The 16,191-nt window shown below is 34.7% G+C and overlaps 1 protein-coding gene across 4 annotated transcripts in view; it reads right to left on the bottom strand.

The window, feature by feature from the left end:
* greb1l (GREB1 like retinoic acid receptor coactivator) overlaps nt 1-16,191 on the bottom strand; it is a 65,121-nt gene that overhangs the window by 12,816 nt on the left and 36,114 nt on the right. For all 4 annotated transcript variants that reach the window (XM_051135927.1, XM_051135928.1, XM_051135940.1 and 1 more), the window contains 16 exons: nt 15,222-15,381; nt 12,802-12,978; nt 12,400-12,576; nt 12,009-12,185; nt 10,599-10,721; nt 9,917-10,033; nt 7,484-7,624; nt 6,113-6,238; nt 5,494-5,634; nt 4,290-4,475; nt 3,826-4,128; nt 3,524-3,652; nt 2,078-2,212; nt 1,799-1,996; nt 804-984; nt 524-713 (listed from right to left, as the gene is read on the bottom strand). In XM_051135927.1, the coding sequence (XP_050991884.1) occupies nt 524-713; nt 804-984; nt 1,799-1,996; nt 2,078-2,212; nt 3,524-3,652; nt 3,826-4,128; nt 4,290-4,475; nt 5,494-5,634; nt 6,113-6,238; nt 7,484-7,624; nt 9,917-10,033; nt 10,599-10,721; nt 12,009-12,185; nt 12,400-12,576; nt 12,802-12,978; nt 15,222-15,378 (2,658 nt within the window). In that variant the 5' untranslated portion in view covers nt 15,379-15,381. The remainder of the gene's footprint in view (nt 1-523; nt 714-803; nt 985-1,798; nt 1,997-2,077; nt 2,213-3,523; nt 3,653-3,825; nt 4,129-4,289; nt 4,476-5,493; nt 5,635-6,112; nt 6,239-7,483; nt 7,625-9,916; nt 10,034-10,598; nt 10,722-12,008; nt 12,186-12,399; nt 12,577-12,801; nt 12,979-15,221; nt 15,382-16,191) is intronic.

The following is a 16,191-nucleotide window of genomic DNA, read 5'->3' as shown; positions in this document are numbered from 1 at the left end:
TTGAATGAATGATTCCATGACAAATGCACTTTTTAACAGTTACTTGTTGCCACCCAGTGGCGAAACGATGCAATCAACAAAAATGTTATTTTAATTGCCAATTTTTTTTTTAAAAGATGACTTGCTCTATTTTGATCGCTACCATAGACATCAATGTTTATATCCAAACTATGTCCTTTAATCCCAGTATTTCTGATATAATATTAATGACTATAAGGCAGAAATAATACTGTGTAGTTAAAGACAGTTTGTGAAGCCGTTTCTTACTTTAACATGGTAACTGTCTGCTCTTGATGTCAGCGTCAGTACGAACACAGATTTGAACTTTCTCAAAGGCTTAATAGACACGGAGAATCGTTGTCATTTAGAAATGAGATTGCGTGGGTGTTTGAGTCGAGTTTGTGATCTTTTAGCACTAACGAATATACACTTAAAATGCTTGTCAATCATCTCATTTAGCTGAAGTCTTATCTGTCCCCCCATAAATTCCTTCACAGTTCTTCTCAGGGTCAGTGAAACTCACCAGGTTCTCAGTGTTGGGCCAGTGCACTTCATTCTGGGTACTGATGCGTGACTGACGGCTCTGCAGGGTGAACGGGAAGCAGCTGACCTGCAGAACCAGCAAGTTTATTGCTTCCAGAACCTCCGGACAGTTCACCACGCGGTCGGCCAATCCCTGCAACTCCCCGTGACAAACTGACCCTGACAGAGCACTGACGGAGAGAGTGAATAAAGACAAGACGTCTTAACACGGACGTTTCTGACAGATCCAAATGCAAACCACACATGGTTATATCTCTCACCTGGTCAGGTCGACATGCGAGTTGTCGTGAATGAGGACGAAGAGGGTGTAAGGGTTCTGCTTGACCTTTCTCATGAAGGCCTCCATTTTTGTGTGGACCTCCGCGTCCAGACGCACCACATACTTGTCAGACTTCTGCAGGGCTAATGAGGCATCCTCTATACCTAGATCTATCAGGACACCTAAAAAAGACATAAGGACAAAAACCATAAATATTACTGCAATGAAATTGTAAATTGTACTTATTTTGTCTTCTGGGAAACATGTAAGGATCATCTGTAGATTCTGAAGGGCAGTACTAAATGAAAAAAAAAATGATAATTAGGCAAAATTAGAAAAATTTACACATTTTCATTCTGTTCAAAAGTTTTCAACCCCTGGATCTTAATGCATCATGTTTCCTTCTGGAGCATCAGTGAGCGTTTGAACCTTCTGTAATAGTTGCATATGAGTCTCTCAGTTGTCCTCAGTGTGAAAAGATGGATCTCAAAATCATACAGTCATTATTGGAAAGGGTTCAAATACACAAAAATGCTGGAAAACCAAAGAATTTGTGGGACCTGAAGGATTTTTCTGAGGAACAGCAGGCTGTTTAACTGTTCAGGACAAAGAAGGGACTCATGAACAACTATCACTAACAACTATCGCTATAGTCTTGTGGACTATACGTATTTTATGTGAAATATCTTATTCATGCCAGAACTAAATAAAAAAATAACATGCATTTTGTATGCATGTTATTTTTTATTTATTCTGCAAGGTGTATGTAAGCTTTTGACCTCAACTGTATCTTCATTTGTGTTCAGCAGCAGAAAGAAATTTATACAGTTGTGGAACAACTTAAATGATGACAGAATTTTCATTGTTGCACTATCCATTTAACTGTTCAGGCAGGATGTTTTTGTGTAAATGTTCTTGTCAGTTTCTTAAAACAGTGGGAAAACTAGTGCAATATTCCTTGAAATGTGCAATATCGCCTCTTCTGCTGTGACATACCTGATTGTCGTATTCGCTGGACTGTTTGGTGAACCAGGACGTGGGACGGCGGTACCAGAATCAGAAAGTCTACTTTACAGAAGCGGCCCAGATCTAAACTCTGGCTTCCTGAGTCGGCGATAGCGCACACCTGCGACAAAAGGCTACGTGCAACACTTAGCTGAGGAGGGTGTATCTGAAAGTCATCGCTCAGCAGATCTGCAACAGATTGAAAGTCAATCAGCATTTTCAGACCAATAAAGCATTATAACCAAATAAAGGCAGAGAGCAAAGGCTCACCTGGCCCTGATTCTGGTACCATGGCTGCAGCCTCTTGGGAGTGGATGTATTCGGTCAGATGTCCCTGAAAGGGCTGAACCACGCGATCTTTTCGTTTACGCTGATACCGAACAAGCTGTTTGTCCATGTTGTCGCCTGTAGCCACATTCAATTTGAAATTAACAAAGCAGGCACATGCTACAGTTCAAAAATCTGAAAAGTATCTTTTAAAGAATGTAACACTTTTATTCAACAAGGTCACATTACATTGATCAAAAGTAACAGTAAAAACATATACATTGTTACAAAAATGTCTGTTTCAAATGCTGCTTTGTTGAACTTTCTGAACTTTGTTGAACAATGTACTACTGTTTTCTAAAAAATATTAGACTGTTGCTGATAATAGTAAGAAATGTTTCTTGAGCAACAAATCAGCATATTAAAATGACTGGAGTAATGATGCTGAAAATGTAGTTTTGCCATCACTAGAATAAATTATATTTTAATATTTTATTAAAAAACGTTAATTTAAAATGTAATAATATTTTATAATAATTACTGTTAAACTGTATATTTGATCAAAAAAATGCAGCCTTGGTGAGCATGAGAGACTTCTTTCAAAACATAAAAAAATAAATAAATAAAAATCAACCAACAACTTTTGAACTATAAATGTACAACTGTTACAGTCAATGTCACTTGCAATAAAAAAAAAAAAGAAAAGAAAAAAAACTTGGCGTGGCCTCGAAATGTGCTCTCAAAAACATTTTAGATTAGTTTACATTATAATAATGCAGTATTTCACACTATAACAATTTTTACTGTATTTTTTATCAAATAAACGCAGCCTTGGTTAGCAGAAGAAATGTTTTAAAAAACACTAATCAACCACAGTTTTGAACAGTAAATGTACAATAGATACAGTCAGTTTCACTGTGCAATAATAATAAAAAGAAAAACTTTCAGCTTAAAAACTGTGAGTGTGGCCTTGAATCATAAATTGTCAAATACATGCTTTACAATCTCATCCTAAGTTATAGTCAACTTCTGGTCCCAGCTGCATAAACTTAGCCTCTATGTTAAGACAGTGTCTTAAGTACTAATCTGACCAACTAGCAGTTACCCAAAGGGTAATCATTCTTATGTTTTGGTTTCAACTTAGACTAATCTACATTTTTGTGTAACTGAATTTTAAGAAATATGACCAGTCTTAAAGAAAAAATTAGCTGACTAACTTTTTAAGACTAGTCTAAACCTTTTATGCAGTTGGCCCCCTGAACTGGTGAACTACTTCCTAAAATCACCAAAGAGGGCGCAGTGACCACACCAATCTCTTCCACCTTGAAATTTGTGTTTGGTCCCGAAAGAACTGCTCGCATCTTTATTTTTAAATTAATTTCTAAATACAGGACAATGATAAAATGACAAACACCGATGTATCCACTAAATGTTTGCACTGAGACTCACCTAATGAGGTGCTCTGGAAGTGTGAGGCGAGCACACTAACTTTACCGGTGATGAGCTCATAGCTGATCTCCTTCAGAAACTCATTGGTAGTGAGCATGCTCTCCGCCAAGGCTCGAGACTGATATTTACCTGAGAAAAACAACAGCAAGCTTTCATATACAAGACAGTGACAAACAAAGAAACCTTTCAGCTTGACTGAGTGAGTCCTTACGTGTAAACAGGTGTAAAATGGCATTCTTGTATCATGGAAAAGTCAATAATGGACTAAAATTAAATAAGTCACAGTCAGCAGCAGAACGTACCCAACACTAGCACACAGAACTCATTAGCTCCGCTTTTGGAGGTGCAGATGATCAGCACGTAGTTGGGCAGACACTGCTGCTGCTGCTGTGGCGTTTCACTCAGCGAGCGCAGAGACTCAGAGATGCCCTCGCCCAGAGAGCCGTGGCTGACCAGCACCTGAACGCTGCCGCCTGACACACTGGCCTCCATTCGGGCTAACCAGGGCAGCTGGGCAGGAGACACGGGAGGGCCGGTCGGACCGCACAGCATGGCCTTCAGTACAATCTGCTCGAACTCTTCCCGTAATGGGATCTGCTCTGTACCTGCATTATAGGACCACACACAGGATGCATTTGAAGTAAGATATTTAACAAGCCGTGCACTCTTACCCATATGTCATAAGTGTACAAATACATTGATGACTTTGATGCATTAAAGCATATTTTACATGCACTAAAACATGTTGTATGTCAGTGTTATTTACCCAGCCGAGCGAGATATTGCAGTGTGAGCAGTATCATTGTCTCTGTGGTGAGTAACTGGCTTGCTGACATGCCCAGACTGGCGAGGGTCTTCTCATTGAGCTCTCTGCCCTTATAGCAGCTCACCAGCAGGGGGCTCACTACCAGATCACCCACATTGCCAAAGAAGTAAGGTAAAGTGCCTTGACCTGGAGAGGAAATTCAAACAAATACGTTCATATACAGATTCAAACACTTAAAAAGTGATTCAATCAAGGTTATACTGTACGCTGAGATGAACCTTTTTTTTTTTAATTGACCTGGATTTTGAAATAGTATTTCAGATTATGCTAGCTTAACAATGTTTATAGTTTGTTTCTGCATGTTTCCAAACTTGATTGGTTTAAAATACTTAATCATAATAATTCTAAGAAATAATGACAGGATCATGTCTACTTAAAATATAGATTAAGTATTTCAAAAGCTGCTTTATTAAAAATCTGCTGATTTATTATCAATCTTGGAAACATTTGTGATGCTTTTTATTTTATTTATTTATTTATTTATTTTTGACCTGTGATACTTTTTTCAGGATTCTTTGATGAATAAAAAGAAAGAACAGCATTTATTTAAAATAGAAATCTTTTGTAACAATTTACACTACTGTTCAAACTCTGGGGTCAGAAAATGTCTTTCTTTTTTAAAAAAGAAATAAATGCTTTTATTCAGCAAGGATGTGTTAAATTGATATAAAGTGATAGTAAAACTTATATTGTTCGAAAAGATTTCTATTTTAAATAAATGCTGTTCATTTTAACTTTTTATTCATCAAAAAAATCCTGAAAAAAGTATCACAGGTTACAAAAAAAAAATAAAATAAAAAAATAATGAAGCATCACAAATGTTCCAACGTTGATAATAAATCAGCATATTAGACTGATTTCTGAAGGATCATGTGACTACATCTGAATACTAGAGAAATGATGCTGAAAGGGATCACAGGAATAAATTCTACTTTAAAGTACATAAAAATGTAAAATTAGAACCGGTATTTTAAATTGCAATGATATTTCTCAATATTACAGTTTTTTCTGTAGTCTGTAGTCTTTTTGATCAAATAAACGTAGCCTTGATGCCCTCTTTAAAAAACAAAACAAAATCTTACTGATCCCAAACTTTTGAACAGTAGTGTATATAAAAAAAAATAAGCCTGTAATGAAGACTGACCAATGAGAAGGACTGGTCGGACCCCGGAGGAGTTCAGAAGGTTGTCAGGGATGATGACAGTTTCTCCCGCTGTGATTGGTTGGGGTTGTATGACCCCTGACACCGATGGAGGCTGCTGATTAGACAGGGACAATAAAGAACCTGGAATGAAAGAGCAAAACATTACATGTATGTACTTTTTGTACTGGAACATACAATGTCAAGCCATTGTGGATACCTAATAATACTTTGGATGGATCTCTTCAGTCTCATGCTTTGTTAACATGACACTCCAATCAGTGTTGTGGACAAGGTAACTAAGCTACAGGATCACAGTGGATGGATCTCCAAGCTCCTCTCTTTCAGCTATTTTAATGCATAAACCTTCCAAGCTGCTGCTAAACAGTTCCGGAGCTACTTTAACATGACCCTTCACCCATATTTCTATGAAAACAATGAATAAATCATCCATGTGGATGGAAAATGTCACGTCCCTTGGCACTTGTTAAATACAAGGTAATCAAATTCATGGCTGTTTTCCGCTCAGGGACATGCATAAACAACCTGGATGAACTGACCGACAGCAGCACAAAAAACACATTAACAAACAACAGGCTGAGGATGATTCAGTCAGACCCACCAGAGCTGCATGTCAGCGGGCGGATGGCTGGCACAGGGACGGCCGTGGCAGGGACGGGGACGAGAGACGTGGGGTGCCAGCTGCGATGACGCTTTTTAGGCGGACCTGATGACATGGCAGAGGATGCTGCAAAAAATAGATGCAGAGTGTAAACTGCACAGTCTATTTGATAATTAAATTAAAATAGACTATTGTACAGGGCTGTACAGTGCGACCAAAACTACTACGTGCGACTATGAAAAATTATGTAGAAGCACTATGTGCGACTGACCCGAACAGCATTTTTGTGTTTGCGCTGAGGGGAGCTTTAAATGTTTCTACATGTTTTTGCAACGATGAGTAATGTATCTCACAAATTCTTTTTTTATAAACAAAGTGTAGAGAGAGTGTAAATAAGAGATTCACTGTGCAGTGTAGAGAGCTTTGTTGATTATAATGGAACTTTGTGAGATCGCGATGAGTGATGAATGTTTTTAAGGGAGTTTGTAAATGAGATATTCGTTTAATGCAACAGCTAAATAAACAAGAAGTTAATATTAAGTGACTTTGTCTGACTATAACACTATTGTCTGGTTTTGCTCGATTTTGTCGTCAAAAATAGTCACAACGGAGCCGCTGCTCATCTTTATTCAAACACAGCATTGTTTTGTTTATGAATGAACGCACAATTTGAAACGAATCTAATGAGTCAATGATTCAATTTCCCATTCATAAAAACAGTCATTTGCTTTATTCCTGAATGAATCAGCCGTTCAAACGAATCAAATGAATGAATGATTCAGTAATTAAATCAGTGATTTGCCGCCACCTACTGGCAGTTTTAGATTAATTTTTAAAGGATCTTTTCAGTTATTTAAATCATTTAATATGTCTGTATTTACATTTTCATATTTAAAACATTAATCTCAACATTAATTCATGAATTTGATTGCACTCATGCCACCTCTGAGCCTCATTAAACATGAAAATACACTACAAGCCACTTTTGCCACCTAAGTAGTACAAATAAATTTTGTTAATAATGATTTCATATGATTGGTAACTTATTCTTATTCTACTTGTGCTTATTCTGTTGTTTTAAAAAGTATAAAAAAATATAATTGTAAAAAGTTTTGACATACTTTGACATACTAACAAAGTTAAGAAATTCCCCCGTAAATCGCTTTAAGGAGTCAAATATCACCTCATAAAGGGAAGGATAATTTTTGATTTTTTTGATATTTTTTTTCCTAAAATTTTGACTTTGCTCCTATTTTTTTTACACAAGTGCTCCTAAAAACAAAAGTAAGCTTAGAGCCCTGTTGCATAGCAATATTTGACCATTAATGATATGCATCAGGCAGCGTTGTGACTGGCCGGTTTAATGCTTACCTGGACTGTCTCCTGGTTCTGTGGTCCTATAGCCATGAGTAGGTGTTGCAAGTGGGTTTGTATGAGGAGGGCTTAGTAGACCGGACCGTCCGTCTATACTTAGACCATTAGTTAGACCGTTTACTCGCAGGGCAGTGGGAACTGAACAACAAAAAATAAGTTTGAAAGTCAATAAAACAGTGTGGAGAAATATATATACACCTGGGGTTGGCAAGTCTGTTATGCTTATTAAGAGTGCATTTATTTAAATCACAAAAATACAGTAAAAATAGTAATATTGTGAAATATTTTTACAATCTAAGACAACTGTTTTCTATTTGAATATATTTTGAAATACAATTTATTCTTGTGATGCAAAGCTGAATTTTCAGCATCATCCTCCAGTCTTCAGCGTCATATGATCCTTCAGAAATCATTCTAATATGCTGATTTTTTGTGTTCACAATTCGCAAAACACCATTTCAGACTTAAATTTATCCAAGAATTTCCCAAGTGCCCTGAGGGGTGTCATGTTTGACACATTAATGGCTAATGTCCACTCTTCTGGTGACAAACTATGCAAACACCCCAACCCACACATAAATTCAATAGGGAGGAAAGCATTCTCGCTCATTTCTGAAGAAGAATGGGTCCTGTGGAGCACGGTTTATTGATTTCCTTTAACTGATGGCATATTGATAATGAACTGCTGGGCCACTTTTACATCTAATATTCCTGACACACACATAAATAGAGCACATATGTGTTAAACATCAATCGGAGGGAACTTGAAGCATGGGCTGACATTAAAACCCTTAATACAGAAATCTGGTCTTATATTAATGATTTAGAGTGAGTTAATGTGTGTGTGTTTGCAAAAGAGGTTGTGTAAGCAGCCATTACAAATGACCTTCAGAGAAGAGATTCAGTCTATCCTTTTGTGGAGAAAAACAAACAATGAAGCAGCTCACAACATTTTGACCATAAATTGGTTGATCATTAATTATTGATTTATTAATTGCAAATACATTTTAATTTTAATGTTTTACCTTGTATAACGTTTAGAAATGTAGCAAAAATTTATTTTCGTAAAAAAAAAAAAAAAAAAAACAGCGATAATAAAATTTGAATATTACATAGAAATAAGAATTCTATGTATACTATATTCTATGTAAATCATTTATTTCGAAAAAATCAATTAATTTTTTAAATTGTTTAATTGTTTAATTGTTAAATAAAACTAATTAACTTTTGTAATTATATTCAAATAATTTGATGCATATTATATTGGTAACACTTTAGAATAAGGTGTGATTTGTTAACATTAGTTAATGTATTAACTAACCTAAACAAGCAATGAACAATACATTTATTAGACTACTTAATCATCTTTACTACAAGTTAATAAAAATACAGTTGTTCATTGTTAGTTCATGTTAGTTCACAGTGCACTAACTAATGTTAACATCACAACTTGTAATTGTAATAACATTAACTAAGTTCAATAAATGCTTTAAAGTATTGTTCATTCTTAGTTCATGGTAACTAATGCAGTTAACTAATGTTAACAAATAAACAAATAAAGTGTTACTGTGAATACAAATGCAAATATATTTTAATTTTAAATCTGTATCTTTTTTATTGTTCAGAAATGTTGCAAAATATTTACCAAAATCTGTTTTTGTTAAAATAAATATATCAATGTATATAATATATAACTCTATGTCTATTATATTCTATTTAAACAATTTATTAGCTTTTAAGCAAGAAACATTAGCAATTCATTATGGAAAATAGAATAATTTTAGTATTTTACTTTATTTATTGTTAAGAAATGTAGCAAACTATTTAACAAAATGTGTTTTTAGAAGTTATATTCAAATAAATTTATGTATATTATATTCTATTTAAATCATTCATTAATCATTTTAAACATGATCAATTTATTCATTTAAAAACAGAATACAAATGCAAATACAACTGAATTGCCAATTAAATAGACATTTAAATTAAATTGATACATTTTTAACTTTAATATTTGAACCTATTTCATGTTAAAATGAAATATAGCCAAATATTTAACAAAAATTATATTTGCTAAATTTGCTAATTACAACAAGGATAATTAAATTCTGAAAGTATCTTTAAATATAATTATTGGTTGGCTGAATAATGTTAAGGCTGGATGTACAAGTGTGGTCTGTTTAAATTTTTAATCCAAAGAAATTTGAAATGGTAATATAGTGATGCTTTCTTTAGCAAACAGGGTAATTAACAAGCACACTGAATCGTTAAATTCAAAACTCCTCAAAATCATTTCAACAACTGCTTGCATTGAACGTTTCAATGCAAAAGCAAGTTGCACTTCAATACTAAGTGATATATGGCTTTTTAGCTTGGTATTATGAGCAATCAATGTTACTTGAAATTTAAAATGAGACAAATATCTGGTACCGATCGGTAACGTCTTGGTCCCGTGGGTCGGTGTGTTCAACGGTTTGAGAAAGCCCAGCTCTGGTGGTCCAAAAATCCCTGAGGATGAGCCAGATTGCATGCGGGCAGGAGGCGAGTCTGTGGATCAAAGAATAACTTATTATGATTGCAGCTTTGCTTTTATACTCTTCATCAAAAACGAAGAAGATACGGCATTTAAAATAGCCTAAAAACCAAAATTTGTACCATTTGGTTTGCAATAATGAGCCCTTCTCCTAAACCTATCTTGTGCATTGTAAAAGACTGTTATCGCCACTAATGGACGCACTCTGCTGCCAGCTGCCCGGCTCTCTGAATGGTGTTGTGAGGAAGAATGAGACAATGACTTGCTTTCTTTCACCAAACACTGTTGGGTAAACACTTTGTGGCCTCCAGCCAGATGTCACCAAATGCTGAGTAGCCCCCCCACCCCTCTTTAACCCCAGGTTTCACCCCCTACCCCCGTATGTACCCTCCCCCAGGACAGAACATGACCTCTGTGCATCAAACCAGCAGAAGATGGACATCCTCCACTGGACAGATGCTGCATGTGTTGTCTTACACCGCTCTTCTTATGTGCTCCAGAGAAACAACTCTGGGCGGTAAAACATAGAATACTGTGTAAGAAGGCATCCGATATTTGACGGTCCACACATACACTCACCTGAGAGGGGGAAGGGAGATGGACTGTGGCCATTTGTGTCTCCATTTTCTTTGCTGCTTAGTGAGGATGAGGAGCTAGGCTTGGATGAAGAAGCGCTGCTTGAGAACGGCCTTGTCTTACAATCTGAAAATTAAAAAAAAAAAAATGCACAGGTAACGTTAATTAAACCATCTGTCTCTCAAATTAGATTAAGTAACAACTGTATATGTAATACATGGATGGAAAGAATGTACAACACATCAGGGACCACTAAATTTGTTTTTTTTTTCCATTGGTACAGGTCTAGTATAAGAATAGCATTTCAGGGCCTATTTTTCCAATTTAAACAGTATTCATTTTCAATAATTTGTATAAAGAGAAGTGTCAATCATTAATTTGTGAATTTAAAAATAGAATACAAGTGTATTTTACTTTTTAATTTTAATATTTTACCTTATTTTATGTTTAGCAATGTAGCAATATAACACACTGGTAATTACATTTGGAAATTATAGTCAAATAGTTTCATGTATATCATTTTCTATGTAAATATTTTAACATTTAAGAAATCTATAATTAACAATTTATTAATTTGAAAATAGAATGCAAATACAAAAAAACTAAATATTTAACAAAAATGTGTTTTATTAAATAAACCAATGATACTTAAATTTAGAAATAATATTCAATTAATAATTATATCTATACTATATTCTATATAAATGATTTTTCTAAACTTTTATGGAAGACTTCATCAATTATTAGTCTATTCATTTACATGCAATGAAATATTTAATTACATGCAAATGTATTTTAATTGCAACAAAATAGACATTTAAATTAATTTAATTCTAACTTTATTATTTTACATTATTTTTAGCACTTTATTTTAATCTTTGGAAATGTAGCAACATTTGTAACAAAATGTTTTTTAATAATATTTAAAATAATGATCCTCAAATAATTTAAAAAAAAAAGGTCTTAACATTTATGGAAGAAATAATAAATTATCAATTTATTGATTTAAAAATAAAATATAATTTTAAATACAATTAAAAAGACATTTAAATCAAATTAATATAATATAATTTATATATATATATATGTATGTATGTATATATATATAATTTATTTATTAATTTTTAGAAAAATTTATTAGAATACAAAAGCATAAAAATTTTAATTGTCAAGTACAAAAGCTATTTTGATACATTTTTAACTGGAATATTTATTTAACATTAAAATGAAATGTAGCAAAATGCTTTTCCTTTCTTTTTTTATGTTGAATATACCAAGGATAATTAATTTTGGAAATGATCTTTAAACACAACATCTTAATCTGTTTGCGAATAGTTAATCATGTGAATTTAAACAATAAATGTCATCAAATCTACATTTTGCCTAACAACATTTTGCACATAAGTGTGGTACCTTTCCAGCAGATGAGGGTTCCCTTGCACAGAGCACCCTGCGAGTTCTTCACCAGGTAGTACTTTAAGTGCTTCTGCTTCTTCGGCTGAGTGGATAACTTCAGGTTGATGTGGTTGGAGAACTCAGTGAAGTAACGAAACCCTTTCTCACCGCAGCCCACGCAGTTCCCCGAAAACCCTTCACAAACACACAAACATGCATCACTATGTGCTGCGAAAGACTCTTCAGAAGGACTGTGCAAAGAAAGGTTTACGACCATGATTTACACTGCATCCAAAACAGGCAATAAAATATATTAAATATTGCTTCTGAATGGCTGATTTTGTTACTTTACATAACATTTAATCAAAATCATGTGTTTAGTTTAACCTCCTTGTATTGGACCACCAACCTAAAAGTGCATTTTTTCCATTCTCGTCTGGCAGGAAGCGCTTGTCCACCGCACAGACGAGGATGTGCTCCGGGATGCTGGGCGATTTGGCACCAACCAGCTCAAACCCCGCGGGAACCTCGATAGACTCTGTTGCCATGGAAACCAGGCGCAGATCCTTTCCCGCTTGACAGAACCCTGGGCACAGATGACTCGAGTCAGTGATATAATTAAAAGCGTTAACGCTGATGTAGCTAAATGCACCGTGAGTCACTGTTTACACAGTTTTTCAATGCCACTGTTTCTAGTTTTGCAATGACATTACCATACGTTTCATTTTGACACTCACTTTGCACAGTTTGCTCGTTTAATAACACCATGCTTTAATATGACCTGCTTTAAGTCATCTATAAATTTCCCTACCGTCAACAGTGCAGCAGCCGTCTGGAGGAGGACCCTGCAGGTAAGGCAAAGGTGGGCTGCTGGTGTCTGAATCGTCCTCGTCATCCATATCATCAATGGAATTGGAGGACTGGCAATTCACCAGCACATGGCTGGACAGGTCGGACCTCATGCTCAGGTCCATTTTGGGCTTAATATCTAGAGTAGAACCAGAAACAGGTGTGTTATTGCCATACATACATATATGCACACTTACACATACATATATGTATATACTGTATATGAGTCATTCTGTAATTTAGTGTACATTTCACACCAGGAGAAATCGTAAAACAAAACGTTCCTAATAAAACAACTACTGGTTTCAGCTGATATATTTTATCTGTTAGCTGTCAAGCTCAATCATTAAACACCATTTGACATTATAAAGAAAACAACATATTTCAGCTGCTGAGTTTGTCAGCTAATCTTATAAACAAACTGTTTGGGTTTACAGGTAACACAGTCAACAGTTTTACCATTTGATAATTTCAACGGCAGGTCTTGTCTGGTCAACCAAATGTTATTTTCTTGATCAGGTTAACCTTAAATTGTAATATGTGACAATATTTGGACAATATTTAGCTGAGATATAACTATTTGAAAATCTGCAATGTGAGGGTGCAAAAAAATCTAAACATTGAGAAAATCACCTTTAAAGTTGTCCAAATGAAGTTCCTAGCAATGCATATTACCAATCAAAATCTAAGTTTTGATATGTTTATGGTAGGAAATTAAAATCTTCATAGAACATGATCTTTACTTAATATCCTAATGATTTTTGGCATAAAAGAAAAATCAATCATTTTGACCCATACAATGTATTTTTGGCTATTGCTACAAATATATCCGTGCTACTTATGACTGGTTTTGTGGTCCAGGGTCACATATATTCTTAAATTAAAAATATTGAAAACTATAACAATGTACCCAACACAGTTGATGGGCAATAGGGCACTAGATGTGTTCAAATTGTCTACCACAGAAGGGAATGACATCTCTTCTGCTTTCATGACAAATTCTTTTTTTAGTTTTCAGGGGCGTTTGGTCTAAGGGTCAACTGATTATCGGCCTGGCCAAATATTAGCACCGATATTAATCACTTTTATGGTTATCATTATCAGCCATTTTCAAAACCAGTTTACTGATAAAATAATTTAAAAGCACTTAAGGAAAGTTTTTGTCAGGGCCCTTTTCAATAATTTTGACAATTGACATTTATTTTCAGTTTTACATCATATCGGTGCAAAATATTGGTTATTGGTCTACTTGACCTGTAATAATCGGTATCGACCTCAACCCTAAAAAAACGTATCGGTCGATCCCTAGTTTAGTTTGTAACACAGGTGACAGAATTATATTTTCTTAGTTAAAAGAAACTGAATTCAAACTCAATCTAATTTTCTAATGGCATTACGAATGAAGAAATAAACTTAATAGATAATTAATAGATAATCTTGACTTTAAATGTTTTTATTAATTATTTTGAACTCAAGGCTTATTCAAAAAGCAGACATTGCAAAAACTGTAATTTAAGGGAAAAAGGCAATTTCAGGCAAACTGCAAAACAGGGTGCACAAAATGTATGTGTGAGATTACAGTATTTATACAGTATTAAGTAAAAATCATGTTCTATGCAACCAGTAGTTGTTTCAATTTTATGAAATTGAGAGTTATACGTCATCTGAAAGCTGAATAAATAATTTTTCTATTGATGTATGGTTTGTTAGAATCGGACAATATCTGGCCAAGATACAACTATTTGAATACCTGGAATCTGAGGGTGCAAAAAAAAATCTAAATATTGAGAAAATCACCTTTAAAGTTGTCCAAATGAAGTTCTTAGCAATGCATATTACTAATCAAAATTTAAGTTTTGATATGTTTACAGTAGGAAATTTTCAAAATATCTTGGAACATGATCTTTACTTAATATTCTTATGATTTTTGGCATAAAAGAAAAATCGATCATTTTGACCCATACAATGTATTGCTGGCTATTGCTACAAATATATCCGTGCTACTTATGACAGGTTTGGTGTTCCAGGGTCACATATATGAAGCTTTCTGATAGATGTAATAGAGCTTCTTTGACCAAGTTTTAGAAAAGCACCATATGAAGAGTTTAGATAAGCATTTTTATCAGGCTCCTATGCATAGGTTTCTACCCAAGTACTGGTACTTCTGATTGGGCTGAGCCTGGAATTTAGCGAGTTCGAAGTACAAGTATTTAATGGATGTATACTATGTGTTGAGAGCATTCACTCAGCATCATTATCTAATTTTTGACCTAAGTGGCTTTTAGAGGGGTTTTGCATCTGAACTCTTCATATGTTTTTCCTTAAAAACGCAATTTATGATTTAGGAACGAATCAAAATCAATTGCTTTGAAGGCAAATTACCTTCCAGGTTGCTAGGATACTGTTCGGGCTCGAGATACAGTTGCGTGAATACGGGCTGCGGGTCCCCGCTGCTCGATCTTAATGAGGCCTCTATAGAGTTGTGAAGAGCCTCCTCGAAGCGGGCAGATTTCAGCTGCCCCGCGTATGAATTCCCCATGATCTGAAACCAAACACACAATTTTTAAACATTCACAGGGTTTAAATGTCCTGCATAATTACCACAAACACACATCATGATTACTTCAGTTCAGTAGTTTCAAGGGTTCATATATAATGATACTGAGAGGGAAAAAAAACATTAATGTAATGTTCTGATGGTCTGCATGGATGAGATTTTAATTCCACCCTGAACAAGGCTATTTTTAGTCTTTCGTAGAACAGCCCTTGAAACCGTTTCTTCTGTATTACCAGCACAAACAGTCCAGGCATGTTTCTGAGCATGACACACTTAACATACATACTGTAGCAAGAAGGTTACAATGCCTGATTGGACATGATAGGATGATCAAAACCCTGACATTAATCTGAAGGGCCTTATATCACCTTGTATTTAGCAATAACGACAAAGCTAATTCCTAGAAATATTGCAGAAAGGCTCAAGAGAGCCACAGAATAAATATTTAGATTAAAAATAATTCATAATAACCGCATCCATTTATTAAAAGTAGTCCCTGACAACCTGCTATGCTGTTAAGATACATGTCAAGTATGAACATCTCATTTGTTAGACCATCTGCTCTGCACTGATGCTTTAATTTGCACTTCTGATTGCATTTCCTTTGCCCTTTACATTTTTGTTTGCCTTGTGAAATGACAAAAGCTCAGTACTGGTTTCTGTAATACGGAAGACAATCAAGACAGCAAGTGATTACAAACGCTTTAAGTTCACAGAATAAGCCCTTAAAGACAGCTCTCATATTTGATAATTAACTACTTCCATAGAAAAATAAAACATTACATTTAGAAAATA

This window comes from Labeo rohita, chromosome 2, assembly GCF_022985175.1.
Source record: "Labeo rohita strain BAU-BD-2019 chromosome 2, IGBB_LRoh.1.0, whole genome shotgun sequence".
In the NCBI taxonomy this organism is placed as follows: domain Eukaryota; kingdom Metazoa; phylum Chordata; class Actinopteri; order Cypriniformes; family Cyprinidae; genus Labeo; species Labeo rohita.
Note: the sequence above shows the minus strand (reverse complement) of the source record. Positions and strands in the feature narration are given on the sequence as shown.